This window comes from Vigna unguiculata, chromosome 6 (genome assembly GCF_004118075.2).
Source record: "Vigna unguiculata cultivar IT97K-499-35 chromosome 6, ASM411807v1, whole genome shotgun sequence".
NCBI classification, from domain to species: Eukaryota; Viridiplantae; Streptophyta; class Magnoliopsida; order Fabales; family Fabaceae; genus Vigna; species Vigna unguiculata.
In genome coordinates, this window is record NC_040284.1 from 18,536,931 (window position 1) to 18,561,069 (window position 24,139).

A 24,139-nucleotide genomic window follows, 5' to 3' on the forward strand; every position below is an offset into this window, starting at 1 on the left:
GGTCATGTGCGCGGAAGTTTTGTGCAATAAATTTTTTTGACAAAACTAAAGCAGACGTGGAGAGAGAAAGTAAGATAAAATGGAAAACTTGTAGAGTGTTCGTGAGACAGGGAGAGAAAAAGTCGGAGGAAGTGGAGACAGTGTGAGGAAGTCAGAGGAGAGGCGGGAACAGCGTGAGAAAGTCGGAGGAAAGGCGGCGACAGCGTGAGCAACTCGAAGGAAAGGCGGAGACAGCGTGATCAAGTGTGTGGAAAGGTGAAGACAGCGTGAGGAAGTCGGCGGAACGGCCGAGAGAGACTGAGATAGTCGGAGGAAGTCGAGACAGAGAAGTTATGGTGTTATAGAAGCGAGGCGGGAGGCGGTCACCGTGAGAGGACACACCTACGACAGCGACGATAGTGGAGGGAATCGAATCCAGTGGAAGTGAGTCGACGCCAACGACAACCATTCCACCGGAAGCCGTTCCGCAACACCGTTTTAGTGTAAGGTTCGTGTTTTTTTGTTCAACATTCGAAAAGGTTTAATCTTTGGGGGAAAAACGTTTTATTTATTTTCGAGTTGGTGCAACATTATTTGACAGAATCGTTGGTGTTGTTTGCATTGTGGTGTGGTTTTGTAGTCTTGATTTTGTAGTGGTGTGTTGTGGTGTTTGATAATGTTGTGCCAATTGAGGCGTCAAGAATAAGTTCATGTGGAGTGGTCATGAATATTTTGGTTTTTGTCTCCCAGTGTTTGTGTTCTCAAGCAATGAACACTCTGAAACTAAGGAAATTTTATTTGTTGGTCAGAAAGATGATCTTTAAAGGGGTAGTAGAGTCATCAATTACGTTACAAAGTGGGAAGTAAAAGTACCCCAAATGGGGAGTGCTGTTATATATTCTGGTTCACAGTACCAGTTTTAATAACCATGTTAAATTTCTAAATTTTGTTAAGCAATTAAATTTTATTTTTAATTACGACCAATTCCAATTTAAAATAACAATTTTAATAACATTTTATTTTTGGAAGGAAATAAAATGTTCTTTAAACTTTCAATTACGTTACAAAGTGGGGAGTAAAAGTACCCCAAATTAAGAGTGTTGTTATATATTCTGGTTCACGGTATCAGTTTTAATAACCATGTTAAATTTCTAAATTTTGTTAAGCAATTAAATTTTATTTTTAATTAGGACCAATTCAAATTTAAAATAACAGTTTTAATAACATTTTATTTTTGGAAGGAAATAACATGTTCTTTAAACTTTCAATTACGTTACAAAGTGGGGAGTAAAAGGACCCCAAATGGGGAGTGTTGTTATATATTCTGGTTCACAATACAAGTTTTAATAACCATGTTAAATTTCTAAATTTTGTTAAGCAATTAAATTTTATTTTTAATTAGGACCAATTCGAATTTAAAATAACAGTTTTAATAACATTTTCTTTTTGGAATGAAATAACATGTTCTTTAAACTTTCAGTTACGTTACAAAGTGGGGAGTAAAAGTAGCCCAAATGGGAGTGCTGTTATATATTCTAGTTCACGGTACCAAGTTTAATAACCACCTCAAATTTCTGAATTTTGTTAAGCAATTAAATTTTATTTTTAATTAGGACCAATTCGAATTTAAAATAACAGTTTTAATAACATTTTATTTTTGGAAGGAAATAACATGTTCTTTAAATATTCAGTTACGTTACAAAGTGGGGAGTAAAAGGATCCCAAATGGGGAGTAAAAGGACCCCAAATGGGGAGTGCTGTTATATATTCTGGTTCACGGTACCAGTTTTAATAACCATGTTAAATTTCTAAATTTTGTTAAGCAATTAAATTTTATTTTTAATTAGGACTAATTTGAATTTAAAATAACAGTTTTAATAACATTTTATTTTTGGAAGGAAATAACATGTTCTTTAAACTTTCAGTTACGTTACAAAGTGGGGAGTAAAAGGACCCCAAATGGGGAGTGCTGTTATATATTCTGGTTCACAATACCAGATTTAATAACCATGTTAAATTTCTAAATTTTGTTAAGCAATTAAATTTTATTTTTAATTAGGACCAATTCGAATTTAAAATAACAGTTTTAATCACATTTTATTTTTGGAAGGAAATGCATGTTCTTTAAACTTTCAGTTACGTTACAAGGTGGGGAGTAAAACTAGCCCAAATGGGAAGTGCTGCTATATAGTCTGGTTCACGGTACCAGGTTTAATAGCCATCTTAAATTTCTGAATTTTGTTAAGCAATTAAATTTTATTTTTAATTAGGACCAATTCAAATTTAAAATAACAATTTTAATAACATTTTATTTTTGGAAGCAAATAAAATGTTCTTTAAACTTTCAATTACGTTATAAAGTGGGGAGTAAAAGTATCCCACATGGGGAGTGCTGTTATATATTCTGGTTCACAGTACGAGTTTTAATAACCATGTTAAATTTCTAAATTTTGTTAAGCAATTAAATTTTATTTTTAATTACGACCAATTCCAATTTAAAATAATAGTTTTAATAACATTTTATGTTTGGAAGGAAATAAAATGTTCTTTAAACTTTCAATTACGTTACAAAGTGGGGAGTAAAAGTATCCCAAATGAGGAGTGTTGTTATATATTCTGGTTCACAGTACCAGTTTTAATAACCACCTCAAATTTCTAAATTTTGGTAAGCAATTAAAGTTTATTTTTAATTAGGACCAATTCAAATTTACAATAACTGTTTTAATATCATTCTATTTTTTGGAAGGAAATAAAATGTTCTTTAAACTTTCAATTACGTTACAAAGTGGGGAGTAAAAGTATCCCAAATGGGGAGTGCTGTTATATATTCTGATTCACAGTACAAGTTTTAATAACCACCTTAAATTTCTAAATTTTGGTAAGCAATTAAAGTTTATTTTTAATTAGAACCAATTCAAATTTACAATAACATTTTTAGTATAATTTTATTTTTGGAAGGAAATAAATGTTCTTTAAACTTTCAACTACGTTACAAAGTGGGGAGTAAAAGTACCCCAAATAGGGAGTGTTGTTATATATTCTGGTTCACAGTACCAGGTTTAATAACCATCTTAAATTTCTAAATTTTTTAAGCAATTAAATTTTTTATTTTATTATGACCAATCCAAAATTCGAAAAACAGTTTTAATAACAACTTTTATTTTTTGTAGGAAATAAAATGTTCTTTAAAGTATCAATTACGTTATCAAGTGGGGAGTACAACTACTCCAATTGGGGAGTGCTGTTATATATTCTGGTTCACGGTACCAGTTTTTATAACCATCTTAAATTTCAACATTTTGGTGAACAGCCCCAATCTGCTTAAGCAATGACAAATACGTGTCAACCACAAACTGCTCAAAGTCAACTTCATGCAATTGAAATTACAAAATTTCATAAATGGGTCAAAACTGGGGACTACAAAACAATTTCCTGGGGACTTACGTTCAACATTGTGGTTCACAGTCCCATCCTGCGGAAGCAATGACAAATTCATGCCAACCACAAACTGCTCAAAGTCAACTTCATATGGTTCATAATTCCTGGCCTCCAAAATATAATTCCCCAATAGATTCAGTGAGGACTTCTATTACATATTTTTTATCTCACAGCAAAATGGCGAGTGAAGGAAAATTAAGTGGGGTGTTGTTTTAAATAATTTGGTTCTACCACCCACAACAAACAAAAAAATATTACTACTGCGCAAAATAAATGCAAAACATCTAAAAACCTGCAACATATATTTTCAAACACAAAAACACATAACAGAATCATGGACAGACTTTGTCCTCTAAAATCCATCCATAACAAACATTCATAAATAACTCAAAATAAAATAGCAATGGTGTTTTCAAATTAACAAAATCAACCAATTTGTAGTGATTTCAACTTCTTCTTTCCATAAACAAAATATGGTGTTTTTGTGGCAACACTCTTGAACCGCATCCTAGGTCGAGCCTTCATACGGTCATACATATTGCTTTGTTGTGCACCATCATCTTTTTCATCACTCATTACATCAGCACGTGGATCAATGAAAACATTATCACCAACTTCATCTCGGACCTCATCCTTCGACCGTTGATCCTTCCAATTTGTAACCAACTCATCCAATGCGGACATAGATTGTTCCAAATCAACTATCTCTGCTTCATGATCTTCTAGCAAACGCTCTACCTCTTCCTTGTCCTTCAAATCTTGGGTTTTGTATTCAGTGCCAAAATGTTCAAATGTTTCTCTTATAATAGCATGATCAAGTTCTTCCTTTGACACTGCCACATCAACAATAGCCTATACAAGAAAACACATGTCTGCGTTCAATAAAAACTTACAGATTTCAAACATAACTAATATAGTTAAACACGTCCACACCATGTCGTAATCAAATGCAGTCTTCATGACCTTGTCACCCACGCTCACATTCATCCAATATAACAATCGTGCTTGTTCATCTTACACTTGAACGTTGATTGGCAAACAACCAAATGATCAAATGACCATAACTGAAAACATAAATCATTAATAAAATCAATTTATGGAAAATAAAAACCATATGTAAACAACATTAGAAAACATAAATCAATTTACCTCAAGCAAATAGGCATATCCAACCACATAAAACTCAAATCGACTTGGTTCGTTCTGCAATGCCAACGAAGCACTACACAAGCTAAACACCAAATACTCATACACTAATGTACCCCAATTATATTTTCCAATATTTTCCATGTCATCAACAACTTTAAAAATAACGGGGAAAACACAACCCTTTTTACTTGCAAGCAAGAACTCTGATATTCCTAACACAACATATAGCTTGCAAAATAATTCAACATCACCAACATCATCATCAAATTTCATCAAAAAATCATATATCAACTTAACATCAACTCTTTGACGCCCAAAAGTATTCCATGTCTCACTCTCCACAACTTCCTCATTTAAATCAATTTTTTCACCGACCACCCTCAATCCTAACCCTAAACAAACGTCTAATAAACTAAAGTCCACCACTTCACCACCAACATCAAAACCACCCCTTCTTTCAACCCATTTAATACATAACTGAGATAACATATTTCTACTTATCTTCAATGATTGCTTTAACATGGGAAACCACCAAAACGGGGTGCTTGCAATATACTCCTTTTGTGCCACAGTTAACTTTTCGTTCAAAGCACCAATGCACTTCGCTTTACAGCAATGACGAAAATACATATCTGTAAAAAATCAGAATGTTACGAATTTCACAAATATTATATACATTAAATGAACAATTATTTGATCACCTCAATCAATTATTTCAACACCCAAACTGCCCTGTTTTGTACACTGATAAAAACAAAATCAGCAATACACCCAAATGGAAATTTCACTTTACTGAACCAAAAGCTCAATACATGATTGGGAAACCCTACAGATAAGTAAAACCAAATTCAAATCGCACAGTTTCTGCCATATAAGAGGTTATTAAAAAAATCAACGATTAACAAATACATTAAGGCGAGAAAAAGGTTTCTACCCACTGTGCTCGTTGTTGTGTGGCGGAAGTCTTCGATTTTTGGAAGCCCTAGTGGCCGTCTTTTGAAAATAGCACTAACCCTGAAAACTACGCCGTCGATGAGTTCTGGTCAGACACTTGTTCTCCGGCAACGCCTTCCTCTCCCTCTACTCCGACTTTCTATCTCACGCTAACTCCACCCTGCATCCACTTCCGATCGCCTTTCTCTCTCCCTCTCTCACCAACACTACCAAGTTTTCCATTTTATCTTACTTTCTCTCTCCACGTCTACTTTACTTTTGCCAAAATGAATTTACAGCATAAACTTCCAAGCACGTGACCATGGGTTCAGTTTCATTTAAAAAAAGAAAAAATAAAAGAAAAAAAGGGTGCCACATCACCCATGTAAAAAATGAGTTTGAATTTTATGTTCGAATATCATTTTCGTAACAAATAAATAGATGTCGACATCTAGAGTTATATTTTTTATATTTTTTGAAGCAGATGTCGGACTTCCATTTTAGTGAAAAAGAAATGGATCTATAGCACACAGCACACACATCAACATTCAGATTCATCAATTCACAAAAAATCAATAAGCAAAGTCATTGGGGGTGCAAGGATGCAGGATTTTCTCTTTCTTCTTTTACTTTTTTCTATTGTGGACAAAATTGGAAATAAACAAAGTTTTGGGAGTACAAGAGAAACTGTTAGGGGTACATAGAGAAGCCCCTCCGATATTTACGTCAACACAACCATGCGTCTAGGCCCATCCATAATCCTATAAATACATTATTGATCTTGAACAGGTTTGGCATCTCTTGAACAGTAGAGCACTTAGATCTTACAGCATAAATAAATTGACTTAATTATGAAAGTATGCTTTGTAACTATCCCCCGTTTTTCTAACAACTTACATCCTACGACGAAAAGTCAAATGAATGAGTTGTCTCAGTTGTAAGAACATAAACAATTTTAAATTAATATTTTATTTTAAATTTATGATTAGTATTATAATAAAATACAACGAGAACTATTTATTTTCTGTACAATCTCTACTCGGCTGTCGGAATTGGCCGAATGGCATATATATTTTGTCCTTTATCCATATTCATATTGCAACTTATAATGCAGAAAGCACTTACACGTGGCATATACATTTCCTATGCTTAAAAAGTGAAACATGTTAAGAGTCTAAGGTGATTTCGAAGTGCCACATTCGATAAAAAATAAAAAAATGACTACTAAGATTTTGAATTAAAAGTGATGTCCAACCCAAAAATTTGTTATTCTAAGATTTTGGGTTGGAAGTGGTGTTCTAGTTTTATATATGTTTGTTCACAACTCATTGAAACTAAATCTCTTAATGTGTCCCTTCATGAAAAACTTCATAATGGACATTGAATATGAGGACAATTTTGAGAAAAGACAATTGTCTAATGACGGTTGATGAAAAAACCATGGATATTTGTGTTACTATTGTAAAAGGGACATGTGAAGAAAGATTGTTGGCATTGGAAGAATGGAGGAAAGAACTCTGAAGCATCAACCACACAAGGTTATGTTTGCAAGTACCTTAGAGGACGTACAAGAAATTTCACTCCTTCTTAGTTAGCCTTGGTTACACAAGATTGGATACCATTGTACCACTACAAAAAAATTAATATTTGGTGGAGGTTTTTTCTTTGATCTGTAAGGGTTTTCACCCTCCACAAATTAATTTGCAAAGGTTTTTTGGACCTCAACAGTTAGAGTCCCCACAAGTTATTTGCAGAGGTTTTGAACAACCCTTGGTATCCGAGTTATATTGTTGAGGTTGTTTTGTAGAAGGTTTTAACCTCTTCTATTCTAACTATTATTTTGTGGAGGTTTCAAACCTCCTTTATTTGTAATTACCCACCAACATTTATAATTTATTAATTTAATGGAATTATTTTTATAATAAAAAATAAATAAAATATATAAATTCGTAAATTACACAAAAATTAACCAACATATTTGCACCCTTGCTCCCACTTGGATTAGACATGTTTCTTGCCATGATCTGTCAAAGAAAAATATTATAGAAAACAACCAAGAAAGAACTCTACATGATTTACACAGGTTATATATCCAACACAAGAAGCTAAATTCGGTAATGAAGCTTGTAATGGACACTTGAGAGGCATGATCTCAGACTCCATCCCTTGTGAAGCTACAAAATTAGGCAATGTAGTTAATGCAGGACAACCTTCATTAATAAAAGGAATAGGCTAACTAATCAAGGGGTGCTAAAGCAAAAATGCCCGAGGCATGAACAATTCATAACTAAAGAAACAAGAATCATTAAGCAAAGATGGTAGAAACTCAGAAAACTTCCATTAGCCTGATTTAAGATGGTTTTGGATAAGGGTTAAAATCCTAAACCAAGTAAGAATATCAAAGAGGCTCGTTTCAATAATTTAAAAATATATTCGAATTGTTGCTTAAGAAACTCATCATACATCAGCACAATTTCAGTAATAAAAAAAAAAAGAAAAAACTCGAAAACCCAATTTGAGCCTTTGTTTTCAGTTAGTTCCGATCAAGATACTAATTGCTAAGAAAAACTATTTTGAATATGCAAAATATATTCAGTTTTTCCAGCCGCATACACCTACAGTTGGAAAAAAGAAACAAAACAAAAACAAAACAGAGAAAAGTTCAAAAGCATTCATGATTTTGGAATGAATAATGCACCTACAACGAATCATTAGCATCATAAAAACTACCAAACTTTCAAACGGTAAATGTAAGTGCCACATTTCTATTTGGATTGCTTTGTGCAAATTATCGAAAATTAGGTTTCAACATTCAAAAATTAGATAAAAGTTTAAATCGCAGTACCATGAATGCAGGCAAATCAAAAGTGAAATGTTGGGAAAACAATCGGAAGTGGAGGCTTTAGCTGCGAACAACTCCGACGAATGATAGGGCCGCCTACGACGGAGTAACAGAGTGACACAGTGGAAGTGACGCGTGACGGAGTGAACAACAGAGCTAAAATCACAAGTGAAAGAGTGAGCGACAGAGCTAGAGATGCGACTGATCGAGGGATAAGGTGTTTAGGTTTTCTACGAGGGAGAAGGTGTTTAGGTTTTCAATTTTAAATAAAAAAAAATAGAATAGGAAAATTTTGGAAAAATGTGTGAAACAAACGAGCAAAAAGATATTATCATTTGTGGAGGTCATATACCTCCTGGAAAAAAATACAAAACCCCCGATACTATTAGCATTCGGAGAAATGATCATAATTGTCTTAAATCGTAGTTATGTTTGGAGGTTTTAAATAACCTCCGCAAAAAATTCCCACAAAATAATATTTTTTTTGTAGTGTACTTATTGCAATAGATTTGGTGAGGATGATTTTACTATCTTGTTGTATCATGTGAATGATATGTTGGAGGTAGGCTCCAACAAGGCTCGAATCCAATAATTGAAGGCAAAGTTAGTTAGAGAACTTAATAAGAAGGACATGGAATCGATATACAAGATTTTAGGGATACAAATTTACCAAGACAGAAAAGATAGCAAAATTTGACTTTCTTAGAAGAATTACTCATTGAAAATCTTGAGGCATTTCAATATGCAAGACTGCAAGCCAATTTCCACCCCACATATGAGTCCTAACAATGAAGCAAAGAGGATGGAGTTGTCTCGAGTACCGTACGCATCGGCGGTAGGTAGCCTTATGTATTATGGTTTGTACAAGACCACACATTGCACAAGCAGTGATAATGGTTAGTAGGTTCATGAAAAATTCAAGTGAAGAGCATTGGAGTAATGTTTAGAGGATCCTTAAATACATCAAAGGACCTTAGGTGTTGCAACATAACGGCAAAGAATAAAGCATAGTGTGAAGATTCATGGTGTGAAAATTTGATTAATTTAATAAAAAATTTTCAAATAGGAGAATGTGAGAAGAGAAGTTTTACATCAATTGGTTACCTTGGAGCTTAGTTTCATATTATAAAAGGAACCTAGCTTTTCTTTAGGAACACATCCCATAGTCTTTTTTTTTTTTTTTAACTTTATTGTTTGAGAGAAAAATTAAGAAAGAATATTACTTTCTTCTCTGAAAAAGAATGTTAGTGTTTTTCTTATTTCCAATGGAAATATTGTCATTGTTTTCATAATAAAATTAGAGAAAAAGGATATGTAATTTTCTTTCTTTTAATAAAATTATTATTTTTTTCATATTTTATTTAGTTGTTAACTGGTACTTATGCTATTACTTTAGTATCCAACTATATTTATTTTCTTGGTTCTCGGGAACAGGCTAATAGCCAAATACATAGAAAATGACTAACGTTGGCATTGGCTGAATCAGCTGACAATGGAAGAGATAAATGATGAACTGGTGAAATACATAAATAATTAGATTATAATAATATGCTCGCTTTACCTCTTCCAATTAGGTTAATTAGACTATGATTTCTTACAGTAGCAGACAAACAACTTGCTCAAACATTATCTATGCCGCATTTAAAAAAAAAAGAATTGTATTATCTTTTAACGCATCTATACACATTGATTATTACTGAATTATGAGTCTCAAAGTAATAGAACCAGATGAATAAACAAATGAAACTATTTTTGTAAGAAAGATAATTAAAAACTGTGAAAAGCCTACAAGGTTTTTTATAATATTTTATTAGTTGGTACAACAACCACTTAAAACAGTTAACGTTGTTTAATCTCATCATCTTAGCTGGATTACAGTATCACTACTATGCTATACTTACTACACCAAATTAAAAAAGAAAGAAAGAATAAAAAAACCCACAACTTACTCGCAAAACATGTAAGAAAGACACGCAAAACCTAAAAAAGTCATAGTCTCCGCATAGAAATTAATTGCACGAGGTTTGTGTGAGCACTGACATTTAAAAAGAAAATATGGTTAAGCCAACACTACACTTAATTATTTTTAATATATATTTATGTTACACCAGGGGCGGATTATACAAGGAGTGGAGAGGGGGCTTGGCCCCCCAAAATTTTTTTGATTTTTTTTAACTTTATATATTTTTAAAATTTTGATTTTTTTAAATTATAAGTAATATACTTTAAAAAATGATAAAAATTAAATTGTGTGTCTTTTTTTAATTTTTTTATAAAACACAACATTATATTAATAAATAATAAAACATAAAATTGAATATAATAAAGAGTATAAATATTTATGTTTAATTATTTTTTTATTTTTGTTTTTTGTCAAAAAAATGTCAAATTTTGACTAAAAAATTAAAATTAAATTGAGACTAATCAACTAGAGGACCAATTTACATTTTTGGAAACAAAAAATAAAAAAATAATTAAAACAAATATTTATTAAGATATTTTTTATTTTATTTTCTATTATCTTTTTAGGTTTTCACAAATTTATACTTATCTTTCTACTTCATATGTTTTCTTTTTGTTTTTGAAGAAAAAAAAAGTTAAACACAAACTCATTACTTTTACTCTCATTTTCATTTGTTTTCTTTCTTCCTTGAAGAAAAAAATGTAACTCTCTTGTCTCACTTGATAATAAACTATTAGGTTAATAGTTATTAACATTATTTTTTATTACATGAATCTTTGTATATTCATTTCTTATTAATATAGAAGAAAAAATAATGTATTATGTGTTTTTTCAAATCGATTTTGTGACTTGATTATAATATATTTTTATTTTAATAATTAGTTTTCTCAATTTTTCATTAGATTATGATAAATTATTTTTTAATATTAACTTTTTTAAAAGTATATTGATAAAGAATAAAACCATAGATTCATTTTTTAAAGATGATAGAAGAGAAGTTGTTGATAAAGATGAAAAACTAGATAGATTTTACTTTTTTACATATTTTGAAGTATTGTACTAATAATCTAACCTAATGATCAAATTGTCCAATTAGAAGAGTTTCAAATTTTGTGGTCAAGATCCACCACTGTTTAGCACCGATCTAATAGATACTATTTTATTTTTTAAATATTTAATTTAGTTTGCGCAACCTAAGCTGACACTAGTGTTAAAATTTGTGTCCTCGTGGGATTTAAAATAGAGGCCGTAGATAACTTTTAATCTAAGGCAGAGAAATATTCAGAATGTTTAATAGTTAATAGATTTTCTGGATTGGTGAATCAAATGGTCCTATGAAGATACAATCAATAGAATAAAGAATTGTTAGATAAAATTTTTGTCTGTTATACAAGAAACTAAGGACTTATGCCTTCACGTACATCTTTGAGCAAAGATTGTTATGTCCTGTTAAAAATTTATTCGAAAGTGTGTTTCAATAAGAGACTAATATCTAATATGATGAAAGATAAAATAATGGAAGATAAATAATATGGAGGATAAAATTTCATTCAAAATTTTTTTCATCTCTATTAATTATGAGAAAAAAAGTTCAACTTGGAGGTGAGATAAGAACTTCATGGCAATCGGAGAAAAACTTTGTCACCCTCGTCAAGTCTTTCAAACTCTAGTTCCTCATCTCGAAGTTCAACTCTAAAAAATAAAGAGTTGAATAGAGTTCGAGTGATATTTAACGAAAGACGCAATTAGTATTTTGTATGCTAGCAGAAAATATGCAAGAAGAAATTGAGGTGAGAGAACACACGATTACAAGTCTTGAATGTTTAGTGAAGGTCTATTAAAAATACTTAATTTTATTCATGTGATTTTTTAAATATGTATATGGTATAGAATTCGAAGGGTTGTTTTTACTTTATGAAACACGTTTAAATATAATAATGTAAGCAAAAATTAAAAAAAATAGTAAAAGGAGAAATTAATTCAATCCTTAAATTATTTTACTCTTATGGTAAAATTACATTACACATTATTACACTTAATACAACCAACAAAAATGAACTGTTATTGAATACGAAATAAGGCGAACCATATTCGAATTGGGTTAGTCTATTCTTTCTTACAGCAGTCAACTAACGAACAACTTGTTCTAACATTTTCTTACTTACCAGTTGCAAAACATACTGTTAAGGGAGAAAAAAATGTTTAATGAATTATGAGCCTTAAAAGAATAATCAAATGAAATTGTTCCTGTAACGAAAGACAAAAACTTTGAAAGGACTCAACAACCACTGAAAAATACAATTAACGTTGTTTAATCTCATCACATTAGCTGAATCACGATTATACTTACTACGGGATATTAAAAAAGAAAGAAAGAAATCACAACTTGGCCGCAAAACATTTAAGAAAGACATTGGAAGCTCAAAGTCTTCGCCACCGCATAGAAAATGCACTCAATCCGTGTGAACACTTGCATTAAAAAACAAAATATGGTATCGATATGATATAGATAGAGAGGATGTATTAGAGACAAAATGAAAACCGAGTCAAATTAATCATGATGATTTCATTTTGTATATAATTTTAATTATTTATTGTAATTATATGGTTAAGATAATTGTGCAAACATCACATTGGTTGATTTTAAAATGGCAATACAGAAAACTGAACGATGCAATAATAAACTGTGTATTATTTGTTTGGTTAGTTGCAATTGTTGGCTATATATAGAAGAACATAAAGTTTTAGCAACTACCACAGAGCACGGGAGAGAGCTATAGACTAAAATGGCAGAAACTGCAGTGTCTTTTGCTAGTCAGCATGTGCTTCCAAAACTTTTGGAAACCGTAAAGATGCTGCGAGATCTCCCAAAAGAAGTTGAAGAAGTTACGGATGAACTAAAAAGCTTTGAAGTTTACATCAATATTGATGCAAATAGAGTGGCTGAAGCTGAAAAAGATCGCGATACGAGCGAAAGAATAAGGAAAAGGTTGATGAGGCTGAGAGAAGCGGCTTTTCGCATGGAAAATGTCATCGATGACTATGTGATGATATGTGACGCAAATCAACCTGAAGAAGGTCCTCGATGTGCAGCTTTACTCTGTGAGGCTGTTGAGTTCATCAAAACTCAAATCCACCGCCTTCAAATAGCGTATCAGATTCAGGATGTTAAGTCACTTGTTCGAGTGGAAAGAGATGGCTTCAAAAAGGATTTTCCTACAGAACCAATATCAAATGGTTCTAGCGGAAATGAAAATTTCACATGGCATAAACTTCGAATGGATCCTCTCTTTTTTAAGCAAGATGAGGTTGTTGGCTTTGAAGGCCCAATACAAACACTGAAAAAGTGGTTGACAGAGGGAAGAAAAGAACGCACTGTCATCTCTATTGTAGGAATGGCAGGATTGGGAAAAACCACTCTTGGTAAGCAAGTTTTTGACACGGTAGATAAACACTTTGAGTGCCATGCAGTGGTCACAGTGTCCCGACCCTATGATGTTTTACGGTTTCTGAGAGAACTGACGAAGAAGCTTTACAGAGAAAGTAAGGAGGAACCTCCTCGGGATGTTGCAACTATGGATCGAATGTCGTTGATAGAAGAAATCAGAAACCGCTTGTGCAATAAGAGGTATGTCGTCTTCTTTGATGATGTATGGGAGGAAAAATTTTGGGATGATATTGAATCGGCTCTAATTGATAACAAAAACGGAAGTAGGATATTAATCACTACCCGGGTTGAGAAGGTTGTGGACTTCTGTAAGAAATGTTTATTTTTTGAGGTGCATAAGATAAAACCTTTAAGTAAAGAAAAATCACTGGAATTGTTATGGAGGAAGGCATTTGGGTATGATTTTGATGAGCGTTGTACAAAAGATTATAAAGAAGTAGGTCTGGACATTGTTAGAAAGTGTGAGTGTTTACCTTTAGCAATTGTAGCCATTGGTAGTCTTTTAAGCACAAAACCTAAAAGTCCATCTGAATGGGGCCGGTTTAGTAAAAATCTAGAAAGCAACCCCGAGTTAGACAGTGTAAAAAAAATTTTGAGTTTGAGTTACGATGATTTGCCACAGAATCTGAGGTCATGTTTGTTGTATTTTGGAATGTATCCTGAAGATTGCACAGTTAAATCTGGTAGATTAATTCAGCAATGGATAGCTGAAGGGTTTATCAGATATGAAAATGGAAAAACTTTAAAAGAAGTTGCAGAAAAATATTTAATGGAGTTGATTAATAGAAGCTTGGTGCAAGTATCATCATTTAGCACAGGTGACAGAGCCAAAGAATGTCGTGTTCATGACTCAATACATGAAATGATTCGTGAAAAAATGAAGAATACAGGGTTTTGTGAGCATAGTGATGATGAGCATAATCAGTCGGAGTCAAGTGGTATCATTCGACGCTTAACAATAGCAAAAAGTTCATACGATTTAAGTGGACCTAGTGAAGGATCTCAGTATGTTCGGTCAATTCTAATTTTGACGAAGGAAGTCTTATCTGAACAATTCAGCAGGGCCTTGCTTGCAAAATACACGCGGTTGAAGGTGCTTGACTTTGGATATGCTAGATTAACAGAAATCCCTGAAAATTTGGGGAGTTTAATCCACTTGAAGTATCTAAGCTTCCAGAGTACATCTATAAGCAGTCTTCCAAAATCCATTGGTAATCTACAGAACTTGGAGACCTTGGATATTCGAACAGGAATGAGGATTGAGCTGCCAAAAGAGATTACGAAGCTCAGAAAGCTACGTTGTCTTTTGGGTAAACCACTATCTTCCATTTCAGTGAAGGATAGTCTTGGAAGCATTACATCCCTGGAAAAGATGCATGTATTGTTAATAGATCCAGATGGAGTGGTGGTTAGAGAGCTAGCAAAGCTAACGAAATTAAGTGATTTGAGGGTTTCTGATGTTAAGGGTGATCATGCCAACACTCTATGTGCCTCAATAAACGAGATGCCACTCTTGGAGCGATTACATATCTCCTTAAATTATGGTGCTCGAGAAATTGACTTGCACATTAGCTCATCCTTGTCTGAACTAAAGAAGCTCCACCTGTGTGCCAATTTAAAAGAGTTCCCAAATTGGATTCTATCGCTCGAAAATCTTTTGAAATTGTCTTTGGTTGATTCCAGGTTAACTAACATTCCTTTGATATCTCTGGGAAATATGCCAAATTTGTTGATCCTCTCTTTTGGCCCCCGTTCTTTTGAAGGAGAAACTCTGCATTTTCAAAATGGAGGATTTCGGAAGCTAAAGGAACTAAAGCTCAAACGTTTGTATCAATTGAGTTCCATCTTTATTGATAGCGGAGCTCTGCAATCTTTGGAAAAGCTCGAGATATTTTCTATTCCACAACTGAAGACAGTACCCTCTGGTATTCAACACTTAGAGAAACTCCAAGTTCTCGACATCTTGCGTATGCCCACAGAATTTCAACAGAGCATTGACCCCAATGGAGGGGAAGACCACTGGATGATCAAACATGTGCCCCATCTACATTTTGTCACCAAAAATCGTGGTTTGCTAAAGATCCAGGAACTAGCTAACATTTTAGCTTCGCAGAGGTGTGCCTTCTATCTTTATTAATAATTCTATTGTTTGATATTACAAAAACTTTATTTTTTAATCTCAGTACTTTTAAGGACATCTTATTTTATATAATCCTTCACATCAGACTAAAATTAATTAAAATGATAATTATAAATAATAGTTAACGTGTTTGTAACTATAGGAACCAAGGAAGAAATTAAATCTATTATCTAGTATACATAACGTCTTCAAATTTTCCATTGTTGAAAAATTATTCTATTTGTCCCTTACATAAAAATGAAACTTAATCTCATTTTCTGTTGATGGTAAGCATTTATGACGTTGCATGTTGTTTTTGCGATGATATTTGGGCAGGCTAGGAGAAGTTTTTCACTGTTATGATTTTTGATATTTTGATGGAAATGTGATGTTCATACTCTTGTGAAGTCATGGACATATACATTTTGGTAAAAGTTATTGGTTATGCTGAATTGGTTGTTTTCTACCCAATTTGTTTGATTATCTTAAATATGTTTTGGAGTGCTAAAATTGTAAAAGAAGTGGTTGCTTTATATTTATAAAGAAGTCACACCACAAATTTTTGGCATAAAATGTTTTTGAAATTTTCATAACGATTGTGTTGGAAGAATTGTCATACTCTCCGGTGCTCATTCTGGACATTTCCTGTGAGGATGTTTCTATTGTGGATTGATCATTAGTTTTTTACGACAAGTTTTTGCTTTTGTTTTTGTGTTGGGAAGATCATAAAGAATATGATTTCCTAAAAACTGTGTATAAATATTAATGCGTGTCATTTGAGTAAAAGCATTAAAAGTATTAATGTCCTTTGAAGTTGTGGTAACATATATAGTTTTTCATTCACTAGGATGAATCCATGTTGAATTTTCGGAAGTGATAAAAGAAAAGTTAATGAGTCTTAAACGGCGAACATTTTCCCTTTTAAATCTTTCTATGGATTGATTTTGGGTCTGTATTCTTTTGAACAGAAAAATGAAGCAGATAATGTAGCCGTCGGGAACTGAGGGAACATGTTATGGATCTACCGTTCTGCTTTGGATCATTATGGCAAGTGCAAGAATAAAAATATGAGGGTGCTTTTTGCACTTGGTTTCTGAATAGCCTACTTCTGAAATTAGATAGCACAGATTTTATCATCGCTTTTCCTGTTTGGCTACTTGTATTTTTTGTTACTTTTGTTATAATTTGACCTATGGATATATCCAAGGTTTTTTTTTTTTTTGGCACTTCTAGTACCTTTTAATATATTCTATGTTAGCTTATAAAAAAGAAATAAGCACAAATGTCTAGCTAAAGTTTCAACAAATATCATATTGTTCTGTATGAAGGCATTTGAGTATGGTTCTGTTGGAGGCTGTCCAGAAGAACCTCAAATCCATTTTCTTCTGAATTGATCTTGCTATGAAATTCTGCATAAAGTATTGCATAAATAGTATATGGAAACCCTTGTTTTATTAATAGGGTGCCTTATTGAAACTTTTTTGGCTAAAACTCTCCTTAAGCACAAAAGACCGATGCAGAAAAGAGTACACAAATGGCATACAGGATTCAATCGAAATAAAACTTCAAATGGGTTACATTCATTCCAAGTATTGAGTATAGGCCGGCCCGACTAGTACTCCAACCTATTAACGCGTGCCATTTGAGAAAAATCTGGAAAAGTTTTAATGTCCTCTGAAGTTATGGGTAAGGGTTAAAATAATTGGGTTTTCATTCCCTAGGATGAATCTCTGTTGAATTTTTGGAAGTGAATAAAATGTTAAGAAGTCCAAAACGGCGTTTTCTTGCCCTTTTTTTGGAGAGTTTAGAGTCATGAGAACAAATGACTTTGCCTTTCCTTTCTCGTGGCTCTTGAAAGGACTCTTGGGTTACCTTTCATCCTAGAGACTGTGGTTATATATATATATATATATAGAATGTGATGTGATTTTTATTCAAGGAGGAATTTTTTGCGAAAGTATTTAGTATATGAATGGACATAAAGATTCAATATGAAGATATTTCTAATAACTACTTAAATTCAAGTAGAGTACACATTCTATAATATAATTGTTGAATGTATTTTGAAATGTAAATTCTGGAATATGTTTCCGGATTCAGTAATATCTTTGGAATTAGACAATCCGAAATTCTTTTGAATAATGAGGTGCAACGATAGTTTTTACCTTTCTAATATAATTTTAATGAGAAATAATTCGGGGTTAATGAGTTTGGTGGGAATGCAGGAAGAAAAAAAGGGAGCTACAATAAGAAACAACCCCTTCAACACCCATAAAACTTTATACAAGTCAGGTCCAGTTCCAACAACTCCAATCTAACTCTGGAAGAACTGTTACCCAAGCTATTCACAATTTCACGTTCATTGAGGATACAATTGTGATTGGGTATTATTTCAGTTACATTCTCATAACTTTTCTGTGCACCTCATAATTTTTTTAAATGACTATTTTAAACTTGGTAAAAGTGATTTTCAAATAATCTGCTCTGGATTCTAGAACAACTTTTTAACAATTTTTGGAACACAATTTCTGAAGCAGGTTTTTCGTAACAAAATTTTCAAAATGAGATTTCTAAAGTAAGATTTTTCGAACTTAAGAAATGCATTTTAGAACAAGTTTTCTTAAAATAGATTCCCAGAAGAAGTTTTTCGAAATGTATATAATACCTTTCGGCAGAAGTTTCCAAGAGTGATCTTTCTGAAACAAATATATAAAATGCATTCTGGAAAAGGCTTCTGAAAAAAGATATTCCAAACTAGCTTTTTACTGCAACACGTTGTCTCTTCTTATTTTTCTTCTTTTACAATGTGGTACAATGAAGGATGGTATTTTTGTTTTTTTTGTTGTTGTTAATACTAGATGCAATAGTAATGATGGGGTGCAGAAAGAAAAACTATATGTCAAATGAGATTCCAAATATATACTTTTTTCATTCGGATCTCCAATATATTTTTTATCTTATCATAATTTTTATGTAATTATATTAAAATGATGTATTGCAATTAAAAAAATTTTATGTCTCACATTTGAATATTTCTATTATTTTTTAATATTTTTATTTATTGTATATTTTCCTTTCACATGAGAATGTTTAATACTCTCAATTTAAGTGTTTAATAGCATAAACATTTCATTTACTAGGTAATATAAAAAAAATTATTATTAATTTTTGTTTCATTTGAATAACTCTTTTATTTTACTAAATTTTTTTGTTATTTCTCAATCATTGAGTATATATGTTTATATTTGAAAAGTTTTCTTAGGCTACTAAGGTATTTTTCATCTTATCATACCCTTATTTATACATTTGTTTTCCTTTGTGTGATTTCTTTCAATACTCTCAAATTGTTTATATGGCACACATTTGTTCATTTTTTAATATTTATTTTATATATTTTTTTAAATATTTTAAAATATTATCAACTAGGTTTCATTAATGTTTGCAAATTTAATAAATGTTTTGGTTCTCATGAAATTTTATTTGTTATTCTAATAAACAATTATATTTTATTTCAAAGTATTTGATATCGAAGAAACAACAATACTCCTAATATTGAATATTTGATAATAATATATTTGTTTTACCCTAATTTTTATTATTTTATAAAAATTAATTAGAATTAATATTTAAATAGTAAGAAAATGAGTACGAGTATGAGTACGAGATCATACCTATTATCCAGTGGGGATGAGGATGAGACAAAAGTTTGATACCCGTTAGATTTGGGTATGAGGATGAGGATGCATTTTTGTTACGGGAATGTGTATAAGATAGCAAAACCCGTTTCCGCCTCATCCCGTTGTCATCCCTATTTCTCGTAGCCCAACAACCCAATCTATTTTTTACCCTTCATTTCTGATAGAGAAATTAGTGATATGATTCAAATAACTAGAAACAATATGTCTTTTAATGATTATAATCAATATTAAATATTACTGATTATGATTGATATTGTGCTCTTATTTGCTGCGATTTGATTCCTGCAATGTTCATTACAAATGCTTGTTCATTACAGTTAAGGCGGTTAGGATTGCATTGATATTGCAATGTGTGAATATAAATACGTAGTCTGTCATATGAAAAAGATCCGAAAAAACATTTTCTACACTTCTTTAATTCTTTCTCATCATCACTCACACATACACTCCTCCTTTTATCTCTCTTATGAAGAAAAACCATATTGAAGGAGATAGATAAGAAAAAAAGAAAAAGAAGAAGAGAAAGGTAGTTGTAATGTAAAAAAGAAAAAAGAGTGAGATTGACATAGAAGAGGAATTAAAATTGGAAGGTATTATATAATATATACATATAATATATATACCCATACCTAATTAAAAAAGTCGGGGATTCCCCATACCCATACCCATACCTAGTCAATGCAGGAATTTCCCGTCAAAATGAAGACGGGTTCGGGCAATACCCACAAGGACGCGTTTATTTGCCATCTCTACGAGACATTACAACATAACAAGAAGCAAGTAAGCCAAAAAAATGGAGGCAGCGTAATGAGAATGATAGAGTCTCGTCCTTAACTCATACACAACAACTCCTCTCTCTGTTTGAAAGTTCTTAACAATTTTGAATCTCTTCCTGCATGATTATACATATAAAGAAAGAAAGAAAAAAGGCGGTGACGACAAGGTTTTCATTACAATTTCATAGACTATACGAAGTTAGACAAATCGAAATAAGTTAACATTTAAAGTGCTTTTCTAGAGAAATCATGTGTAGGATCAATCCAGATTGACCTATTATTTCTATATTACTTCAAAGAAACATTCTGATTTTTAGTTTTATAATGACGAGTCTGACATGAATAATACTGGAAACAGCTCCTTAAATTTTCACTTAGAGCTTTTGCAAAAATTTAGGATCGCACAAAATAGAAGTAAAAAGGTAAAATTAGGATTAGAAAACGGTTGCATTTTGAATTATGGAAAGGAATTAGTCCATACATATCCTCGTGCAAAGCTATAAATAGGAAGAAGAAAAGGAACACCTTATTTTATTTCCAAATTTCTGTGCTAGAGACTTGCGTTGATCTGTGCTAGAGTTTTGTGCTCTTCTATTGGAGGATCCAGTGCTGTTGTTCTGCAATGGGAACAATCCTCTCCTCAAATTCAGTGGGCATACAGATGATTTCGACAAGTTTCAGATTCTTCAAGTGTTGAATGCCAACGGGTATTGTTTTGAGTTTAAAGAGGCGTTTTAAGCATAAATATTCCAAAGAATTCAGTGCTCCACTATCAACAAGGATGGAATTCAGGTTAAGCAAATGATCCAGATGCAGTTTCTTTAGTTTATGAAACCCTCCACATTGAAAATGCAAGGTTTCACCTTCTAAGCCGAAGCATAAGTGGAGGATCAACAACCTAGGCATATCTTTTAGTGATTGCAACTCATCATTAGCTAAGCCAGTGCGCCTCAAGCTCAATTTCACAAGATTTTGGAGTTGGGGAATCCAATTCGGTAATCCTTTTAACTTAATGCCAAGAAAAAGCTTCCTAAGTCTAGACAAAGGTAATGTTCAAATCAATCACTTTGCACAAAGAATAACCTGCTTCAATATGTAATGTCTCCATCCAACAGTTGCATCTCCTTTATTGTAGAACAGAGTCTTCACGTCATCTTTCCTAATATTTTTCACCCTCAGAACCCGTAACTGCTTTAACTTTCCTACCTCTCTAATGGCCTCTCCAAGATCAGTTGTAGATAGTATAGGTAGAGTTGTCAATTTGGTCCTTAGCCCATGGCCAGCCCTGACCCACTCTTCACAAAGCTCCCTTTTAGGAGTGTCCCAAATGAGGGGATGAAAAAAAGCCCTAGCCCCCAAAGCCCTCTATCTAGTGGGTTATGGCTAGGGATAAGGTGGGTTAGGTCCCCCAAATAATAATACATTAAACCAGAGTCAAAAATCAAGTCAAGCGACTGGGTCCGAAGACCCAGACAGGTCCAACGAGCCAAATGGGTCCAATCATCCAAACAAGTCCAAAGTCCCAAATGGGTTTGACGACCCGGACGGGCCCAAAGATCCGAACCGACACAACAAACTGGATGGACCTTAAGACCTTGATGTGCCTGATGACCCGGACGGACTCGACAATCTAGATGACCTTGACGATCCTGATGGTCCCAATGACATGGATGAGCCCGAAAACCCGGACGGAACCAACAACTTGAATGGGCCCGATGATCCGGACAGGCACAACGACCCAAGCGGAGCTGACAATTCGGATGAGCCCGATGACCCGGACAAGCACGACGATCTAGACGGGTCAGACGACCCTAATGACCCTAAAAGTCCGGAAGAGTCGGATGGGCACGAGGAGCCGGACAGGCTTGACGAGTTGGACAAATACAACGACAGAGATGAGCCCAACGACCTAACAAGCACAATGACTCAAATGGGCCCAACGACAAAGACAAACATGAAAACACGGACAGGCCGACGATCCAGATGAGTCCTACGAGCAGAACGACCCGACGACCTGAACGAGCCCGATGATCTAAACGAACCCAACGATACGAATGAGCCTGACAACTCGGACATGCCCAACAGCTTGAACGGATCTATCTAGGACATTTGGTTCGTCAAGTTTGTTGGACCCGTCTAGTTCTAGTCCATGCAATTCATTGAACCCATTCTAGTCGTCAGACTCCATCTTAGTTATCGGATCCATCCGATTTGTGGAGCTCGTTCGACAAAATATATATATATATATATATTATGTACACACACGATGAGTTCGCTGAGATTTTGACTTTGTGTGTGAAGATCATAAATATGCACAAAATTTGTGTGAAAATATTTGAGAAAAATCTGGAAAAGTTTTAATGTCGTCTGAAGTTATGGGTAAGGATTAAAATAAATGGTTTTTCATTTCCTAGGATGAATCTCTGTTGAATTTTCAGAAGTGAATAAAATGTTAAGTCCAAAACGGCGTTTTTATCCCTTTTTAATCTTTCTATGGATTGATTCTTGGTATCTTATCTATTGTTTTCAACAGATCAAATTATGGAGTTGATTTTTCATATTCATTTACTCCGATCCGATGAGGTTGCTGAGTTGCATTGACGGCATTGTTGGAAAATTTATCATTTTAATATGAGATCGGCTTTTTTTTTTTTTTAATTTATTCATTCTCGCATTCCGAGAAAATTGTGATTGTTTGTTTATTTGCAAGTGTGCCAAGTAGAATGATGAACGGTATCCTTTCCTCAGGGACTTGCATAGTATTTGACAAAAGCTCAAACATTTACCATCTGATCTTATATGCTTTAAAAAGTTTGATCTATCATTCAATGGGTTAAGACATTTGATTAAATTTCAATAGTTTAGCCGTAATTAATGGAAGAGATAAAATGATGGAAAAAATAAAAACAAAAGTATAATAAAAAGTTATTTTTAAAAAAATTGTTTAATTAATATTTATGAATGATACAAATTCAATCCACTTGACTAGTCTATTTATATAGACATAGAAGTTTTTGTCTATTTCACTAATTAAGTATTATTATAAAAATACTAAGTGAAAACAAAGTGCCAACCTAAATTATTAACTTAAATTATTGTACAAAGAAATAAATTAAGCATACTTATTCAAATATAATTCAACAACATGCTCAACCTGACTAATCCGTAGATCAAGTAACTTGGGCTCAATTTAATATAAATTTAAAAAATTGTAAGAATCTGAATTACAAGTTTCACAAGAATTTAACAACCACAATAAAAGTTCCAACATTAAAGTTACAAAAGTCATAATTGGATGAAGATTTGTTAATTCAAAACAACTAATTTCAACTTCTTTGAACGTACACAAGTTTATGAGAGTGCAACATAGACATTATGCTTAACCAATATTGTATAAGAAACTTAAATAATTATAAGTTTTGAAATTTAATAGCCAAATAGGGCTCAACGAGCGAATTTTTTTTTTAAATGGTTTGCCCACATGTTCGTGGAAGGAGTATCACGAGGGCCTAATTTTAATAATTTAAACGGAGACGGATATTATGACGGAGATATATATATTCTCATATTTATCTTCATATTCAATCGAAAAGTTAGGAATTCTTTATATTTATATCTATACTCAGTTAATATGAGAATTTCTCGTCAAAATAGAAACGGATTTGGACAATATCCATGGGACGGATTTATTTGTCATCTCTAAACTCAACAAGCGAAATTTTCTTTTTAAAGGTTCACCGAAAGGGACTTGGGAGGAGGTATCACAAGGGCCTAAACATCAAAAGAACCTTTGA

At 32.8% G+C, this 24,139-nt stretch overlaps 1 protein-coding gene across 1 annotated transcript; it reads left to right on the forward strand.

The window, feature by feature from the left end:
• The first annotated feature begins 13,037 nt into the window (after window positions 1-13,037).
• On the forward strand, window positions 13,038-17,289 carry LOC114188234 (disease resistance protein RPM1-like). Its single transcript, XM_028076801.1, has 2 exons — window positions 13,038-15,867; window positions 16,840-17,289. Exons 1-2 carry the CDS (start codon window positions 13,091-13,093, stop codon window positions 16,859-16,861), a joined length of 2,799 nt encoding a protein of 932 aa, XP_027932602.1. The 5' UTR covers window positions 13,038-13,090; the 3' UTR covers window positions 16,862-17,289.
• Window positions 17,290-24,139: the final 6,850 nt, after the last annotated feature.